The sequence below is a fragment of the Stigmatopora argus genome, chromosome 14 (genome assembly GCF_051989625.1).
Source record: "Stigmatopora argus isolate UIUO_Sarg chromosome 14, RoL_Sarg_1.0, whole genome shotgun sequence".
Lineage (NCBI taxonomy): Eukaryota > Metazoa > Chordata > Actinopteri > Syngnathiformes > Syngnathidae > Stigmatopora > Stigmatopora argus.
Window position 1 is genome coordinate 2745060 of NC_135400.1, and position 19909 is coordinate 2764968.

Below are 19909 nucleotides of genomic sequence, written 5' to 3' on the forward strand. Positions count from 1 at the left end.
CCTGGGCCTGCGTGGGTTTTCTCTGAGTACTCTGTTTTCCTCCCACATCCCAAAAAGATGCATTGTAGGCTGATTGGACACTCTAAAATTGCCCCTGGGTATGGGTCTGAGTGTGCATGGCTGTCCGTCTACTTGTGCCCTGCGATCGGCCGGCCACCGATACAGGGTGTCCCCCACTCCTGCCCCGAAGTCAGCAGGGATAGGCTCCAGCACCCCCCACGAGTGATAAAGTGGATAAAGCAGTTCAGAAAATGAATGAAAAAATATCTTTGAATAAAACATCTTCATAAATGCCATTAGAATATGCACAAATCCGACTTAAATTTTACCTTATTTTACACATCTGTCCTCACTTCTCATTCTCGTTCAAATGACTTTTCTGCTGAATGTGTCACTTGAGATAGTCAAGTTTCCATTTATATGCAATATTTTTCCATGATTTTGCTTTGATTTATTTAATAAGGGATATCACATATTAATGAACATATTTATATTCATGTTAATGAACATATATATGTAAGATTGTAGCCGAGGGCTAATTTCCATTCATATAGTCCATTGTGTGGGTTGAAGACAAACTATCACACATACTAGACACACACGCAGCAGATTTAGACAGTTTTCACCCGATTTCACCGCTTGTTATTCTATTTGCACAGTAAAGTAAAAAGGAATGTATTAAGAAATATTAAAATGTAATTTAAAAAAAAGACAGAAGGGCTGTAAAACACGAAAAACATAAGAGTGGACAGAGCTACTGCATTGGGGGAAAAAAAGGTTGGATTTTATTTTGTGCACTCCATATGATTGCTGTGCGTGGAGAAGACGAGAGTAGTTTGCTATTGCGCACGCGCGCAGCTTAGAGGGAACATTGGCCGGGACCAAGGTAAGATGGCCGTGCCCCGAGCGAGCGGTGACGGGAACGTGTTTTTTCACGTTTTATGCAAGATACGTGCGTTTTTTTCTTGAATTTGAATCATAGACGTCAAAATATTTTTTTTGCGTTTTATCTGTTTATCTTCTCTCTATTTTGGAAGAGATCAGAAGGGAAATAAAAAAAGTACTGTTTGTCTCTAATCGTTGATGAGACAACAGTAATGCAACACAGCTCGCACTGGTTCTGCGTTAGGTCACGGGCAAAGGTGTTAAGGAGCGATTCGTCAGATTTGAAAATGTTACCAGTGGGAAGTGAGCCGATGACATTGCAGGTCTTATCATTCACTTTTTGGTGGAAAATGAATGTCTGGGTAAAGTTCTGGCACAGTGTTATGACGGTGCAGCGGCCATGTCTTCTGGATTAAATGGGGTGCAGGCTAAAGTTAAGGAGAGAGCACCGTTAGCTTTATTCATACACTGCTATGCACATCGGCTGAATTTAGTACTGACTCGGGGCCTCAAAGCTTAAAGAATGCAAGATATTTTTTGCTCACCTTAATGGCTTTGCTGCATTTTTTTCGAGATCACCTCGACGCACACAGCTGCTGGACGAAATCTGCCAGCGGCGTCTGCCTCGTGTGGCACCAACGTGGCAGTACACATCCAGAGTGGTCAATACAGTATTTGAGAAGAGAGCTGTTCTAAAGGAACTGTTTCATCACATCATGGAACATTATGATGAGTACGACGAGTAGTCTGTGCGGTGTGCTGATGGATTTAAAGCACGTCTGGATGATTTTGAATTTAGTTTTTTGCTACAGTTTTGTCTTGCAAGAGTAAAGGAGTTTTGTGACACAGTTGAACGTGAGAGGAGCCGATATGAGGAAATCTACGAGGCCACCGAACGCAGTGCGGGTGCTCCAAGCGCACGAATGGGTCAAGCGCAAGATTTTTGCGAGCACTACCACCAACTCCACGACAGGATTCTGGACAATATTATTTGCCAGACGCGGACCAGATTTCAAGACCACGAAAGACTGATGTTTCTCTCCCTCCTCGACCCGCAGAAGTTTCGGGAATACCAGAAAACTTTCCCACAGGCAGCCTTCTCCATCTTAACGCAGAGCCACGGAGCACTTTTCGATCGCTAAGAACAGAACTGATTGTAATGTATGCCATGGATGATTTTGCAGGAAAATCTCCCACTGATCTACTTGACTTCCTTCAGCAGAAAAATCTGAGTGAGAGCATGGGCCGGCTGTACACATTAGTGTGTTTGGCAGTGACCATCCCCGTGTCCACTGCTTCTGTCGAACGGACATTTTCAGCCCTAAATAGAATAAAAACTTATCCCAAAAATACAACAGGACAGACTCAACGTTCAGCATTAGCTTTGATGGCGATAGAAAAGAACTTCTTGATGGACTTGAAACGCACAGGCAATCTGTACAACAGAGTAATTGAAATCTTCTTGACGAAAGAAAGGAGGATGGATTTTGTGTATAAATAAAAATATTTTTGGTGAGTAAAATGTGTCTATTTTACACTGAACTTTTAATCTTTGTCATAAGCGTTTCATGATTTCTTGGCATCTAATTTTTCACCCCTTTTATTTATCGCCACTGCTTCTTACCTGTTAGGATTTAAGTTCCTCTTGTTGATAGACATTTTGAGAAATTGATCTAAAGACAACTTTTAAAAATAATACATTTCTAAAATGCACAAGACAAACCTAGTCAAAGTGGGCGATCGCACGACTCAGACTTTTTCAGCATGTTTTTTTTCCACAATGTCGGAAAATTTGTTTCTCCCTTATTTTTTTCTGATTTGTGCTGTTGCAATGGTGGCTGCTTCCTCCTCGTTGAATTCCTCCTGCATTTACTCATGCTCCCTTGAGAGGTCGTTTTGGTGCCCATCGACCAACTTGTCAAAATCTTCATTACTGCCCACAAGCCCCATCGCCTCCCACAGGTCGAGTCACTCAGCCACAGCTTCCTCCAAGAAAAACTTCAAGATGACGAACGATGAACCACGGTGAAGAAACCATAAGGACCTTTACGTCTGGGGTCCTGACGGTGACGACCCTGACGATGAGGGCCTTAACGTTGGCGACCCTGATGGCGGGGGCCCTGACAGTGGCGACCTGACGGTAGCGACTTTGACACCCGGGGTTCTGACCGTGGCAACTCTTGACGGCAGGGGCCCTGACGGCCGGCAATCCATCGTGCTTCCCTGGCGCGGTGGTCTGCGACATCAGCTTCGCCCCTTCAGAGACTGTTCCTCGCGGGCCGGCCAGGATGACCGCCCGATAAGGGTTTTGTTGTGGAGAGTGCGCTTGCCCTCCTCTGGGACCCCTGGAACCTTCCCTTTTTTCCTCCCCTTTTGACTTCATCAGTGATGGGGGTGCTAGTACAGACACTCCTCAACTTACGAACGCAATTGGTTCCGAGCGATTGTTCATAAGTTGAATTTGTTTGTAAGTTGATTTAGTGCTATATTTTGTATTATAATTTATGTTTAAGGCCTATATAAGTATATTGAAGGTTTATATAAGTGCATTTGTATGTTTAAGGCTTGTATAAGTAACACGCATTGGTTTGTACTGAAAAAAAAACATTTAATAAAATGGAGAGAATATGTACAGTACTGTAGAGAGAGAGATAGATTTATGTATTAGAAACTGGCCAAAAGAAGCGACCTAATGACGATTGCACAGTTTTCTTCTTTTTTTCATCATAAATGATGCAGTAGCACTGTATGGCATCATTCAATTGATTTGCAAACTTTGTGCAACGTTCAATATTTGGGTCCTGCTGCTCGATCTTTCTGTTTATAAATGGTACTGAATGTGCAACGCTCACCACTCTCACGCGCATCAAGCTTCGTTATTATTGCCACTCGTTTCAAATGAAATGGCTTGCCTCTTCCTTGCAACTCCCTCAATAGAAGCCTTTAGCTTTTTACCAACCATATTCAATATTGGATGCATGAGATATTTAATGATACAAATGAAAAAGGTTCTTTGCACACTGGAGATACATTCGCGCACTTCCGCATTGCAACGAAGAAGAAGGTAGATGCTGGGTGAGCTGAGCTCTCACAGCGCCAGGCGTCGGTATTAGCGGCGGAAAGAAGTACTACTCCGAAAAAGACGCGAAATACAAAATTTGACTTGCGAACATTTTTGGACTTAAACGCAATTTGCAGACATGTTCGTATGTACCGTTGTTCGTAAGTTGAATGTTCGTAAGTAGGGGAGCGTCTGTATTTAATTGGACATTTTAATATTATTTTCTTGTTATTTTGGCTTTTATTAATATACTAGTACTGTATTCCATGTTTTATCTTTTGTGTTAATGCTTTTTTATTTTGTGTCATCTTCTCTTCCTTTAATATTTTTTTATTTTAAAAAAATGAATAGAAAACACCCTGCTTCGACTTTTAAACTTATCAGAATCAAAGTAAAATTTCCCAGAAGGGAAAGACAGTCTTCATTCCAATCACACTGTAGAACACACCCAGTTCAATAGAAAATAAATAAATAAATAACATTGCTGTCATGTTTTGTTATGGTTTGGTGGTTGGGCGTGTTTCCCTAGTGCAGGGGTAGGGAACCTATGTCTCGAGCCATATGTGGCTCTTTCCATGGGTGCATATGGCTCTCCACTAATCTGAGGTAAAATATGGAAATCACTGGTGAGAGAGCTGTCCCGAATGCACTAATAGGAGCGTCACTGTGGCGTTGACACTACCTCTACCACCACTTTAATCATAATTTTGTTTTTTATTACTCTTCTGCATGCATATCATTGATACTGATTTATTAGCAACATCATAACAATGTTGTCAGAAGAATTCAGACTTTTTTTTACTTTAAAAGTGGTGAAATGACATAAATATTAGGTTAGATTACTAGATTAGAACTTTATTTCATCCCGTATTTGGGAAATTTCCTTGGTTACAGTAGCAGGACAGTAGCCAGCACAGACCAAGCCACGCGATGGGTGGGGTCGAGTCGCAAAGGTCGCAAAACAACAAAGCAAAAAGCACAAAGTACAATGCAATATATGGGAAACCATTCAAAAACATCAAAATGCAATTAAAAAAGATAGAATAGCAGCAAAAACACAAAATGAGTGGGAGCGGATGGAGCTACTGCTACCGGCTGCCACTTGAGTGGCGCCATCATGGTTGCAATTGTTGCATCCCAAACTGCCAAATTGCATTTGTCTTCCAACCCGAGTGTTTGAATATAACCCGCCGAATCTGGCATATACAACTGGTGGAGTGCCACCTGCTACCGTTATCATTTATTTATTCTTTGATTGAATGCATGGACAGGCTTAGTATTAAGATGTTTTCAGAAAAGGAAAGCTGTGGATATCTGCAAATTCTGGTTATATATTTAATCGCCGTTTCAGTCCTGAATTGCCCCAAAATGGATTGATGGTTTTGAGAATAAATGTTATTAAATTTTTCAGGTACCGTATTTTCTCGATTTTAACGCGCACTCGAAAATAACACGCAGGTAATTTTGGGCCAAAAACATCTGGAAAAACGCAGTAATCGAATATAGTGCGCACCTAAAATTTCCCGCTGACGAAAATCAGAAATCTTACCTTTTTTAGTAGTAGGGGGTAGAAAGTAAGTCGGGTGCTAAATATACTGATTGATAGGAATTGGGTGATGGGTATGGTATTAAAGGACAATACTGATGAACGGTGGAGTTATGCGTTTGAATTTTAGGACAATAGATGAAAGGTTATATGGAGGGGGTTTGGTGAGGGGTATTGATTTTTAGGACAATAGATGAAGGGTTCCTTTGGGCAATTGACGTTCTCTTTCTTACAGATGGGTCGTGCCGTTGCATAAACTTATAGCACCAACATGCAGACGATTTGAAGCCGGAATCCTTGTTGGTTTTTTTCATGATTTTCAGGGCGAGGATACGCAGCTCGACTGTGTTGATGGCACACCCTGCAGCTCTTCTCTCAGCAATCGTTTTAAGAAGTTCTTTCTCTAACTCTGGGAACATTGCTTTTCTTCCACGTCCTGATGCTTTTGCTGTTGCTTTTTCTTTCAATAATGAGTCTTTCTTCTTCCTCCAACCACGGATGTTAGCTTCACTAATATCAAATTTTCTTCCAGCTTCTCTGTTGCCCAATTCCTCTGCCACTTTGATGACTTTTCTTTTGAACGCTGCGGTATAACTTGCTCGTTTTGATGCCATGTTGCTTGTACAATGTCCAAAACTGAACTGAGAGAGGGTGAACTGAGACGAGTACGAGGCTAGAGGGGGGCAGTGGTGGTCTCGGCTTTCCGATTTTCGATCGGCTTTACGAGATGACGTAAAACCGAAAATTTATAATTGTACTGAGCGTGGCAGGCTCCGAAAATCAGCCAATCAGCGAGCTGGAATGCAATACAAAATGGACGCTTCCATTTTGCACTACTGACGGTAAGTTCATGGTGTTTTTATGCTGTTACAGGAAAAATATTGGCGTTGACCATTTGTCTCTATCGCCATTCTACTTTCCAGCTTATTAATGCAGGATTGTGATGTTTGTGAGGCTTGACGATCTTTAATATGCGTGTATTTTGAATTCAAAGTTGGAAATTGCACAATGTCCGTGCGTCAAAGTGAGTTTGACAATGCTTTTTTCGATCGAAAATTTGTAATTTATTTTAGTTATTGATTATAACACGCACCCCATCTATTGGAATTAATTATATAGCAAAAATCTGCGTGTTATAATCGAGAAAATACGGTAAATATTTCAGTTAGTCACCATCCTGTCAGTCCACAAGCTTACGTGACCGTACCCATACATTTTGAATAAATAGTACTGAAAGTACAGTATATTCTTAAGATTTTTAATCTGCTATACAATGTGTGAGGGTAATTGATAATGATAATGCCACAGAGACCACATAATTCAAAATATAATGTTTTATTGGAGCAAACACCAACACAAATAAAATATAAAAATGCAGTTCATCAAATATCATCCATATCATTGAACTTAGGGTATTTATTAAATTACATATGTACCCTGAAGATCATTTATGGTTGAATGAAAACTGTGACATTAAAAATATTGCAACACGATTCATAGTAAAACCTAATGCATAAGGTCAAATACAATGCAAATCATATAATCAGCCTTGGTTCCAACAAAGAGTCCCATTGCTCATTTACCTGTGGACACAGAACAAAATGATTACTTAATAACGAACCACTGCACCTTATTTTTGCATAAATTAAATGTCAGCTTTACTGTTAGGCATCCATAAAGACATGCAGAAAGAAAGAGGGAAGCCACCCTTTTGGATTTTCATTTGCAAAGAGGACAGACGTTGAGGGCCACTTGTTGCAATTCTCCAACGGCATTCTAACCACTTATCTTTTGTCCCTTTTGATTACCGTATTTTCCGCACTATAAGGCACACCTAAAAGCCTTTATCAAAAGCTGATTATGGGCCTTATAATCCGGTGTGCCTTATATATGGATCAATGTTGATCCGCAACAGGTCTTGCAACTACAGTAAGCAGCCGGCGACTCCATTTTCCCCCTTGCGCGGTGCATACTGGGATATATAATTCTTTTGTCACTCCACCCACTATGACGGCGCGCACACTAATTCGGTGTTCGCCATCATTCTGGGTGGATTGACAAAAGAACTCCAGCCGCTAAATTGGCGTCAACAGAGCATTCATTCTAGACTGCGAATTATATATTAAATATGGATCAATATTGGGCCGCAACAGGTCTCGCAACGACGCTAAGCAGCCAGAGACCCATTTTCTCCCGTGCGCGGTGAATACTGGGATATATACCGTATTTTCACGACTATAAGGCGCACATAAGTCTTAAATTAACTCCAAAATAGACAGGGCGCCTTATAATCCAGTGCGATTTATATATGGACCAATACTAAAATTGTTATCACGATAAAATAAAATAAATCATTCGATAGGGTACACCATCCTCTACAGCTCTCACAACTATGGCAAGCAGCCCCCGACTCTTACTATTTTCCCGTAGAAAAAGTACTGCGCAGTGACTGCTGGGATATATAGTTCTTTTGTCAATACACCCAATGGATTGTGGCCTGGCGATCGGCATCAACACAGCTTCACAAAGCATGGACGCTAGCTACTATTTGCGAATGGATTGTGGCCTGGCAATCGGCATCAACACAGGGAGACAACAGTTGGAACCTTCACGAGGTGTCTCCCGGGAGGCCGCCCGCCGCGGCCTGCGAATCCAACACAAACACCCAGAGCTGCCACCCAGGAACATGGCGCCCTATGTTTTTCATCCAGCCGGAGATGTCCGCCCTGCCCCACACCTCCGGTTACTCCTCCTAAGGGCAGGCGACGTCGAGGAGAACCTTCCTGCCCGGGATGCTCTAAGAAGATCCGTCGTGACTTCACCCCACTGGTCTGCAACGCTTGCCGACGAAATTTCCACAGGACCTGTAGCGGCCTGACCCGAACCCAGATAAAGAGTCATCAAGGCTTTCTCTGCGGATCCTGTTCCGGAAATGCCGTCGTGCCGTCACTTCCGCGCACAGCCTACGTGGGACCGAAAGAAAAATGCTGTGTCTGCAAAATCTCCTTTTCCCCTACCATCTCCCCCATACCCTGCTCGAACTGCCCCAACAAATCCCACCGCTCTTGCTCTGGACTACCTCGCTCCCAAACTAATGCAAACTGGCTATGCCCGACCTGTTCACCACCCCTGACACAACAATCCTCCACACACCAAACAGCCATAACAATACACCAACCTATAAACACAAACTGCCCCACCTGTAATAACAAATTAATCGTTTCACGCTCTCCCCTGACATGTAGATCCTGCAAACGTGGATTCCACCTCAAATGCGCCCCTGAAACCAGACACGCTTTAACCATACTTCGCAGGAACAATAACTGGTGCTGCCAGAGCTGCCTGAACCTGAAACACTCCCACCCTCAACAACCCACAGAGAGGATTGCCGATCTACCGGAGGCACAGAAAGCCGGTCTCACCATCCTTCAGTGGAACTGTGACTACCTGGCAACCAAGACTACCGAACTGAAAGAGGTGACGGCACGTCTTAAAATTGACATCCTCCTCCTCCAGGAAACAAAACTGGGACTCGAAGACCCGACGCCTCAGCTCGACGGTTATAACGTGATTCGCCCTGACCGTGAGGGCTCAGGCACAAAACAGCGACGAGGCGGGGGTCTCTCCTTGTCTACCTGAAATGTGGCATCCCCTACTCCATCCTTCCAGCGTCCCCATCAGGTCCCCTCGAACTCCAGCATATCCACATTCCCATCGCCCGCAGGCGGCACCTCGATCGCTGACCCCACCACGGCCTAACATCTGCAATGGGAACCCATCGACGAGATGACCTCCGACCACAGACCGATTCTGATTAGGTGGAACCGTGGTCTCCGTGTCGAATGCCAACAAAGAAGAGTACGACCCAACTTCTCGAAAGCTGACTGGAAGAGGTATCGTACCATCCTCATAGATCGCCTACCCTTAATCTCCGCAGCAGCCACAGCCCTGGAAAAACTCTCCCTCTTAGTGCAACACATGAAAGAGGCAGCAGCACTTACAATACCGGTCAAAGTTATCCGCCAGAAGGAGCTCCCATGGTTGACACAGGACCTGAAGGACCTCATCCGCGAAAGGAATAGACTACGTCGAGACCTCCAACAAAATAGGAAAGAATGGATAGCACTCTGTCAACAGATCAAACAAAAAACCACTGAAGCGAAAAGAAACGCATGGCGCTTACACCTCGCCAAGATCGCCGAGACAAAATCTACGGGACAAGCCTGGTCCTTAGTAAAATCCCTCTCAGGCACCAAAACACAACAATCTGGCGAGTCCTTGGTCTACAAGAACAAGGAGTACGTGAGTGACCGAGCCAAGGCAACAGCATTTATCAGGGAATATGCCTCGGTAAGCGGACGCAAGAGTGACAAGCGGAGCAGACGAGCAGTGCGTTCTCTACGTACAGCTACCCGCAGACTGCCTGGCTCACCGCAACAAGTCCTCGAGCTCCCGTTCACCGATACTGAACTGCAGACAGCGCTGTCCCAACTTAAAGCGGGTAAGGCAGCTGGACCCGACGACATAGCCCCGGACCTTCTAAAAAATCTCCTGGCAAACATCCTCCCCGAACTACTCCATATCGTCAACACCAGCTGGCTAGAGGGCTGGTGTCCACAAGCTTGGCGAGTGGCCACCATCATCCCTTTCCTCAAAAAAGGGAAGGCACCAAAAGACGTCGGGAACTACAGACCGATCGCCCTCACCTCTACGCTTAGCAAAACGATGGAAAGGCTCATCGTGAACCGTCTCGCCTGGTGGTTGGAAGATAAACAGCTTCTCAGCCATTGGCAAGCCGGTTTTCGAAAGGGAAGAAGCACGATGGACCAGGCCCTGCGACTGTCGCAGTTCATCTCTGATGGCTTCCAGTCGACTCAACGACAACGCACGCTTGCAACTTTCTTTGACTTCAGCAAGGCATTCGACCAGGTATGGAGAACAGGTCTCTTACAAAAAATGGCAGACCTGGGGGTCCCCTACCGCTTCATCAGATGGATCGCCAACTGGCTCACAAATCGCACAGCCAGGGTCAGGATCAACAATACCGTCAGCAGGAGCAGAACCTTCAAAGAAGGGCTGCCCCAAGGCTCGGTCCTGTCGCCCCTCTTATTCATCATCTACATTAATGACCTCCTCGACAAGTTCAACGATTCCACCCTGGTCAGCGCCTATGCAGACGATCTGGCTCTTGCTTGTCGGGGTAGGAACAAAGAGGAGGTGGAAAGCAGACTTCAAATGGAGGTTGAAAAAGTCTGGAGGTGGAGTTCGAGGCACACCTAAACCTTAACACCACAAAGTGTGAGGTGTCATTTTTCAGCCTGGACTCAGCTGAGGCCAAATGGCAAGCAAAGATCTCAATAAATGGCGCCGCCCTCAAGCATAAACCCACCCCCACTTTCCTTAGCATATCCTTCGACCGACAACTCACATTTGCGGAGCAAGTGAAAAAAGTCCGCCAAACCATGTCCAAAAGAACGAATCTCCTCCGCAAACTCAGTGGCACATCTTGGGGTTGGCAACCAAACGACCTTAGAACGGTGTATATTGCCACCCAGAGAAGTCTCGCAGATACGCAGCACCAGCATGGGCCCCCTGGCTGGCCCAAACTCACCTCAAATCCCTTGAAACTGCCCAACTGGAAGCAGCCCGCGCCATAACCCACCACCTCAGGTCTACCCCCACTGAAGCAGTCCTACATGAGGCACATCTTACACCCCTCTCATCCCGCCTCAATTTGCAAGCACTTCTTAAAGCTGATGCCTGGAACCAGCTGCCTCCTTCTGATCCCCGACACCGCCTTCTCCATGAAAACGTCAAAATGCGGTTACAAAAGAAGCCAGACTGGCGATCTTCGACCCTTCCCCGTCTTACCACTCTTGAACTCCATACCCCTTGTACATACTCTTCCCACCCCTGCCCACCCTGGCTATTAACCCCCCCCCCCCATCCAAACCGCAGTCTCTAAACACATGCCGACCATCATCCAAAGAGATAAGGCCGAAGAGCTCATCAGAAGCATGGGTGAACCGGACCTACAGATCTTCACAGATGGATCCACCAAAGAAGGCACTGCGGACGGTGGTGCAGGTTTCGTCGTCATTAAGGAGACTGCAATCATCCACCAATGGCATGGTGCCACTGGCGCCCGCAGCAGCTCCTACCACTCTGAAAAAGTGGCACTGACCGAGGCACTCTCCTGGCTGAGGGAAACAGTAGACTGGCAGACATCAATCATCCTCAGTGACTGCAAATCGCTGGTCCAAGCTATGGGAAACCCCCACACGCAAGACCCCGCCATTCGGAGACTTCAGGGTGACATCGCCCTTTTCCCTCTGCCTAAGCGACTACAGCTACTGTGGATCCCGGGCCACTGCAACATGCGGTAACGACCTGGCCGATGCCCTAGCTAAACTTGGCTCGTCAGATGACCAAACCCATACCTCCCCGGACGCAGCCACAAGACGCGCCATCATCCAACGTGAAGATCGCTCCCCCCCCTCTCCCACCCCCGCCTTTTGCAGACCTACACTACGAAAGTCACAGCGGAAGAACTTGCACTATCGAAAGGAGACCGCACAGACCTGATTCGTTTCCGCAGTGGACACCACCCCCTGCTCCGCCGTTGTCTCCACCTTGTGGGGAAATCCGACTCGGATCGCTGCCGCCTGTGCGACGAGGAAACAGAGTCGTCTGAACACCTATGGCTCCGCTGTCCGGCCTTAATGACCGAACGCCTGAACTATTTGCGAATGGATTGTAGCCTGGCGATCGGCATCAACACAGCTTTACGAAGCAACTTTGATGGATTTGTGGGTGATGATGACGTGTAAAATGGCTAAATAAAGTACAACAAAACTCAGTTTTGCTTCCGTTGCCTTTTTAAAAACGTGATTTTAGTGTGTGGGTGTAGCGTGTATGTTTAAGCTGGTGTATGTTTTGCCATGCCTGGCTGGGTCTATAAAAACGGTGCGTCCTGTGTGTGTAAAATACAGAAATAGCACTCGTCATTGACACGTCGAGCACACTAATTTGGTGTTCGCCATCATTTTGGGTGGATTGACAAAAGAACTCCAGCCCCTAGATTGGTGTCAACAGAGCATTCATTCTAGACTGCAAATTATATACAGTTTTGGTCAAAAGTTTACATACACTTGTGAAAAACATAATATCATGGCTCTTTTGAGTTTCCAGTTATTTCTACAACTCTGATTTTTCTCGGATAGAGTGATTGGAACAGATACTTCTGTCACACAAAAAACATTCATGAAGTTTGTTTCTTTTATGACTATTATGGGTGAACAGAAAAAAGTGATCAAATCTGCTGGGTCAAAAATATACATACAGCAGCGCTAATTTTTGGTAACATGTCCGTTGGCCATTTTCCCTTCAATTAGGCTCTTTTGGTAGCCATCCACAAACTTCTGGTTGAATCTTTGACCACTTCTCTTGACAGAATAGGTGCAGTTCAGTTAAATTTGATGGCTTTCTGACATGGACTTGTTTATTCAGCATTGTCCACAAGTTCTCAATGGGATTTAAGTCAGGACTTTGGGAAGGCCATTCGAAAACCTTAATTCTAGCCTGATTTAGCCATTCCATTACCACTTTTGATGTGTGTTTGGTGTCATTGTTCTGTTGGAACATCCAACTGCGCCCAATACCCAATCTTTGGGCTGATAACTTTAGGTTATCTTGAAGAATTGCAATGAGCAGTTATTTTGGCTGAATGAAGTCTCATTCTTGTGGCAGTACTTTTGGCTCATAGTCTTTAATCTGATCCTTGTTGAACATGTAACCATCAAACAATGGAAGTTTATTTGAAATGGATTGCCGATGCTTGGGATCATCTGCCAAAGGATCTAATCATCAAGTCGTTCAAGGGATGCAGACTGACCAACGCTCTTGACGGCTTTAAGGATTGCCAGATCCATTGTTTCAGATCAGACGGTCCGATTCAGACTGGTTGGCAACTTGTCTAGCAAGCGCGAGCCAATGCTGGCGACGATGAACGTGAACTGACTCAGACACTCGACGCTAATGCGTAAGGTAATGTGAATGACGAGAACAGTTTCAACAGCGACCTGTCACTTGATTTTCACCAGTGAATTTGTAATTACTTACCAGTAATCGCCTTGTATTTGGGCCTTTTGTTAAATATGTATGGTAACATATACATATTTATTTAACAAAAGGCCTTTCTCTTTTCATCCATAAAATTTACCACATCTTCTCAAAATTCTGACCAGCTAGTCGAAAAATAGAGCGGCACCCTCTAATTCAACGGCACTATGAGGGAAAGTTTGAAAAATAGAACGGCATGCCGTTGAAATAGAGGTTTTACGGTATATACAGTTGTGGTCAAAAGTTTACATACACTTGTGAAGAACATAATGTCATGGCTCTCTTGAGTTTCCAGATATTTCTACAACTCTGATTTTTCTCTGATAGAGTTCTGATAGAGAGATACTTCTTTGTCACAAAAACATTCATGAAGTTTGGTTCTTTTATGACTTTATTATGGGTAAACAGAAAAAAGTGATCAAATCTGCTGGGTCAAAAATATACATACAGCAGCGCTAATATTTGGTAACATGTCCCTTGGCCATTTTCACTTCAATTAGGCGGTTTTGGTAGCCATCCTCAAGCTTCTGGTTGAATCTTTGACCACTCCTCTTGACAGAATTGGTGCAGTTCAGTTTAATTTAATGGCTTTCTGACATGGACTTGTTTCTTCAGCATTGTCCACAAGTTCTCAATGGGGTTTCAGTCAGGACTTTGGGAAGGCCATTCGAAAACCTTAAATCTAGCCTGATTTAGCCATTCCATTGCCACTTTTGATGTGTGTTTGGGGTCATTGTCCTGTTGGAACACCCAACTGCGCCCAAGACCCAATCTTCGGGCTGATGACTTTAGGTCATCCTGAAGAATTTGAAGGTAATCCTCCTTCTTCATTATCCCATTTACGCTCTGTAAAGCACCAGTTCCATTGGTAGCGAAACAGCCCCACAGCATAATAGTACCACCACCGTGCTCGACGGTAGGCATGGTGTACTTGGGGTTAAAGGCCTCACCTTTTCTCCTCCAAACATATTGCTGGGCATTGTGGCCAAACAGCTCGATTTTAGTTTCGTCTGACCACAGAACTTTCCTCCAGAAGGTCTTATCTTTGTCCATGTGATCAGCAGCAAACTTCATTCGAGCCTTAAGGTGCCGCTTTTGGAGCAAGGGCTTTCTTCTTGCACGGCCGCCTCTCAGTCCATGGAGATGCAAACACGCTTGACTCTGGACACTGACACCTGTGTTCCAGCAGCTTCTAATTCTTGGCAGATCTGCTTTTTGGTGATTCTCGGTTGAATCTTCACCCTCCTGACCAATTTTCTCTCAGCAGCAGGTGATAGCTTGCGTTTTCTTCCTGATCGTGGCAGTGACAAAACAGTGCCATGCACTTTATACTTACAAACAATTGTTTGCAGTGTTGCTCTTGAGACCTGCAGCTGCTTTGAAATGGCTCCAAGTGACTTTCCTGACTTGTTCAAGTCAAGGATTCGCTTTTTCAGATCCATGCTAAACTCCTTTGACTTTCCCATTGTAGAGTGTGGGCGTTTGCATCCAATGAGCCCTATTTAAATGGCCTCAGAGAAGTCACCAGCTGTAGTCACTCATAATCTCTCACAAGAAGTTAAGAGGCCATGCTATGAAGCTCATTTCACTGACACAACTTTCTAAGTCACCAAAATTGCTAATTCGTGTTGCTGTATGTATATTTTTGACCCAGCAGATTTCATCACTTTTTCTGTTAACCCATAATAAAGTCATAAAAGAACCAAACTTCAATTTTGCCCGCCTCCACCCTGACTTTCAGATGCAACCTATCGAGCGTTGTTTGCTTTTGTATTCCCTTCAAAATATTCCGAAAATGATGCACACAAATGTCCTCACAATAGGATAACGCACAACCACTTGCCAACGAAAAGTAGTATATACGCCATTCGCACTGACTAACGGGAAAAAACATGCAAAAAAAATTAAACGCTCCGCCCAGTGCTCGTAGAGACATTACACGAGGGAGTTGCGACCAGAAAGACAGTGCCCATGATGTTCTTATGAGTAGCCTCTTGCGTCCGCTGTATGCTCGTATATAAAAATTTGTCTCGTATCTCAAGATAAATGTTTGCCCGAAATTTTACTCGTATCTCAAATTGCTCGTATGTCGGAGCACTCGTATGTCGAGGTACCACTGTATCCCAGTATTCACCGTGCATGGGGTGAAAATGGAGTGTCCAGCTGCTTACCGTAGTTGCGAGACCTGTTGCGGCTCAATATTGATCCATATATAATCACTCCATCAGAGAAAAATCAGAGTTGTAGAAATAACTGGAAACTCAAGAGAGCCATGACATTATGTTCTTCACAAGTGTATGTAAACTTTTGACCACAACTGTATTATATATGGATCAATATTGAGCCGCAACAGGTCTCGCAACTACCGTTCCTGACGCGGAGCTGCGCGAGAGGAACGGCAAGACAGGGGGGAGAAATAAGAGTAGGGAAATCAACATCAACAGACGCAGAGGAAACTCAAATAACAATGTGAACCCAATCCTAACAGAGAGAAATCTCAATATTAAGAGATTAAAATCAAACTATTACGAGGTTAAAATTGAAATATGAAATCATAGATTGTACTATGACAAGATTCAAATCGTAATATTATGAGTTTAAAGCCGTATATATAAGCCGTACCCTCGATTCAGTCATCATTTTTTGTCCGACAAAAGCGGCTTATATGCGAGAAAATATGGTACTTTTGATTGTTGATTATTACAGGAAAAAAATCTAAGGTCAGATTTGGATTCAGAATCCTGAGAATCAGTGTCAATACAAGAAATATGAAAACTGTGTTTTTAGAAATTACCCTGGATCCTCTAGACACAGCGTACTCCACAATCTCTGATCCATCTTGGTTCTGGTACACCAGGTCAAACTTGCCAGGCTCAGAAGGGGCTGGTAAATGTGAACAGAATCAATATTCAATGCAATTTAAAATTAAAGCTTGAAAGGAGCAATATGTAACATTTGTGGCTAAAAATTAAGCAACCAACATATCCTTCCCTCTTCGGCTGCCAGAGAAGTGCTAAACAAGGGCAATGTTCCCTCTAAGCTGCGCGCGTGCGCAATTGCGCACTACTCTCGTCTTCTCTGCGCAGCAGCAATCATATGGCCCACAGTACATAAAATCCCTTTTTTTTTTACCCCTTTACCCATGATGGCGCCGTTTAAGCGGCAGCCAGTGGCAGTAGCTCTGTCCACTCTTATGTTTTTCGTGTTTTACAGCATGTTTTACATGAAAAAATAGAGGGAACATTGAACAAGGGGGAATCAAGCTATTTATCATAAAAATATAGAATTTCAATCAGAAACCACAAATTCAATTTCTGGAGAAATTGGATGGGTAGTGTTGCTGTGCTGGTTGGTATACTTGCACTTGCACTACAGGCACCTGCACCGGTAGTACAAGTACAAGTGCAGTGGTACCTCTAAATACAAAATTAATTTGTTCCTGAAATGGTTTGGTAACTTGGATTTTTTGTAAGTTGAGATATATTTTAAAGAGACGTAACCCCTCCAAGGCAATGGGAGGCCAGCGGAGATAGCCAATGGGAGAGCACGACAATTTCAAAATAAAATAGAGGACTAGTTTGCCATGGGTGACCCTATCAGGGTCACAAGGCCCCAGACAACATAGGTCCTAGGATCATTTGGACACAAACCCCACCACCACGATAAGGTTATGAATCGTCAGCAGGGAATGAGAAGCACTGCTTTAACTAAACCTGGAATATTAAACTTGTTCAAGCTAAAGGCCTGTCAAGTGCCCGCTGATGATTTTGGGGGTGGTGTGTACATTTTGAAATATTCCACCATTATTCATGGAGGGCTCACAATACAATTTGGTAGATATATTCCAGGGATGTATGCCCATCGGTCATGAGAGACAAATTTCTTGTGTGTGTGCGTGACCGGACGTTTGGTCGCCCGACGTTTGGTCGCCAGACGTTTGGTCGCCGGACGTTTGGCGGCCCGACGTTTGGCGGCCCGACGTTTGGCGGCCCGACGTTTGGCGGCCCGACGTTTGGCGGCCCGACGTTTGGTCGCCCGACGTTTGGTCGCCCGGACCCAAACGTGCGGCGACCAAACGTCCGGCGACCAAACGTCCGGCGACCAAACGTCCGGCGACCAAACGTCCGGCGACCAAACGTCCGGCGACCAAACGTCCGGCGACCAAACGTCCGACGACCAAACGTGCGACGACCAAACAAGGTAAAACAACACGGTCTACGTATCAATCAAAGCCAACAATGGCCCTGAGCAGTTTCACTGAGCGGACGTGTGAGTGTATAAGAGTGTGTATGTACATGGGTTGTCCCCTTAGGAAGGGACGTCAGTCAGGGTCTTAACAAGTTCTCCAACAAAACACAATAAAAGTACGGGAAATTTGGAGCTTTTCTTTAGCCTAATAATTAATAGGACATTAAGTATGACAAAATAATAATTCGCAGTTTGTATTTAGGGAATTTGAGCAACAATTTTAAATAGTAATTATCAATAACCTTCCGGGCGACCAAACGTCCGGCGACCAACAGTCCGGCGACCAAACGTCCGAGTACCGTGTGTGTGTATGAGGGGTGCTTAATTAATTGCGAACCTTTCATTGCCTGTAGTTGAAGAGTTCGCCATTAGTTTACTTGTTTAAAAGCCTACATACTGTGGTAACAAAATTGAGCTTGTTTTGTTTTTTTCTTTTAATTAACTCGTCATCACATTTGACATATTGTTGTCTTTAGGTCATAATTCTGATTTACAAGGTATAATTTTCTTCCGTGGACAGTTATTTCTAGCAAAGCAAGATGAAAATGTCTTAGTATTGACAGGCAGGGGTAATACAGGAGTTCAGAGAATGAGCCAGTAAATGCACTTAGATCTGTTTACTCTGATCCTTTCATATAGTTGTTTAAATTACAAATGGAACATCTTATATAAATGATTTGCGTCGAGTGATGCGTGCACACAAATGACATCTTGTTGCAGTGTTAATCAAGGTACAGTAATACCTCGATTATCGCAGTTGATGCACGAATGGATAGAGAGCGTTTAGGCGCCATGACGAGTGCTGAAGAAATGCAGAGAGGAATTGGCCAAACGCGTCCGAGAAATCCCGTGGGTGCTGGCCAATCGGCATCTGTGACGTCACGAGGGTGCTGGCTAATCGGCATCCATGACGTCACGAGGGTGCTCACATACGGCTTGAATCTTGGCTGACTGAAACGTTCCGAGGTAGTGAGTGACGCATCCGTTGGATTTTTTATTTATTTATTTATTTTTTACATTAAAAACAAAATAAAATTGATTGAATATTTTTTTGACCCGCAGAGGAGTTAATCAGCAATAACCGGAGCGCGAAGTAGCAAGGTTTTAGTGTAAATCTGACCACATGTAGGTATAGCTTGAAAACAGATTTTGGAAATTTGAAAGATTCTGTGCAGACTCGAAAGTCTTTCAAAGTAACCTGACACCTACTCTCCTTATCAACTGCCCCATGATGAAACTGGCTGCACTGTGGCACCTGCCTTACTCAGTTTATTCAGGCCTTTCTCAACATGGCTTTTGATGAAAATCAGATGAATGCAACCTGAGGATTGATACTGAACTTGCATGAGCTGTGAATGAGATTTATATCGGCAGACACAATGTCTGAGGCCAAACGCCTCACAGAGGGAAAAATATTGGATACAGTATGGATCATATTTAGGCAACCAGGCTGTTATTTTATTAATTTGCGCATATGAATCTTACCTTGTGTAGCAGAAAGCAGTTCCAGCTCAATCTGCTTCGTTATTGAGTCAAAGCTCACAATTATAGCCTCCTAAAATGCATAGCAACATTTGACTTAATAGAAACTTCACAAGGTTATCACAAAGGGTTGCTCTATTTTCAATTTGCAAAAAAATTACAAACCTTGTAAGATGATACCTCGGGTGTATAATTCTCAGTAAGCTCCAATTGCTGGGAATTAAACAAAACAAATGTTTGTGACCAAAACCACACTATAGAAGCCCAAGTATTTGTTAAAACTTTGTAAAAATAAAAAATACAAAATAATAATCGCAGGGAACACTTACTAGATGGACAACCATACACACTCACACCCATACATTTAGAGCAGGGGTCTCAAACTTGCGGCCCGCGGGCCAACTGCGGCCCGCGGGACGATAATTTGCGGCCCCCGTCTTAATATGAAATATCGATTTTTTTTTTTTTTTTTTAAATTTTTTTTTTTTTTTTTTTTTTTTTTTTTTTTTTACCCCTTTCCCCATGATGGCGCCGTTTAAGTGGCAGCCAGTGGCAGTAGCTCTGTC

General features: G+C 44.1%; 2 protein-coding genes across 3 annotated transcripts in view; one reads left to right on the top strand and one right to left on the bottom strand.

The window, feature by feature from the left end:
* cln3 (CLN3 lysosomal/endosomal transmembrane protein, battenin) overlaps positions 1-4436 on the top strand; it is an 81893-nt gene extending 77457 nt beyond the window's left edge. The window contains exons 15-16 of one of the 2 annotated variants that reach the window (XR_013304901.1): positions 1460-1618; positions 1698-4436. Coding sequence is in view for 1 of the 2 variants with exons in the window: in XM_077619068.1 (XP_077475194.1) it covers positions 1460-1564 (105 nt within the window). In the remaining variant the exon portion in view is untranslated. Of the gene's footprint in view, positions 1-1459 lie in introns of both variants that reach the window. The other variant, XM_077619068.1, reaches the window with a different exon arrangement.
* A 2372-nt stretch (positions 4437-6808) lies between these two features.
* Positions 6809-19909, bottom strand: part of coil (coilin p80) — a 35702-nt gene continuing 22601 nt past the window's right edge. Inside the window, exons 4-7 of the mRNA XM_077619077.1 lie at positions 19509-19556; positions 19347-19416; positions 16408-16496; positions 6809-7075 (exon numbers count right to left, since the gene is read on the bottom strand). Coding sequence (XP_077475203.1) covers positions 7028-7075; positions 16408-16496; positions 19347-19416; positions 19509-19556 — 255 coding nt within the window. The 3' untranslated portion in view covers positions 6809-7027. The remainder of the gene's footprint in view (positions 7076-16407; positions 16497-19346; positions 19417-19508; positions 19557-19909) is intronic.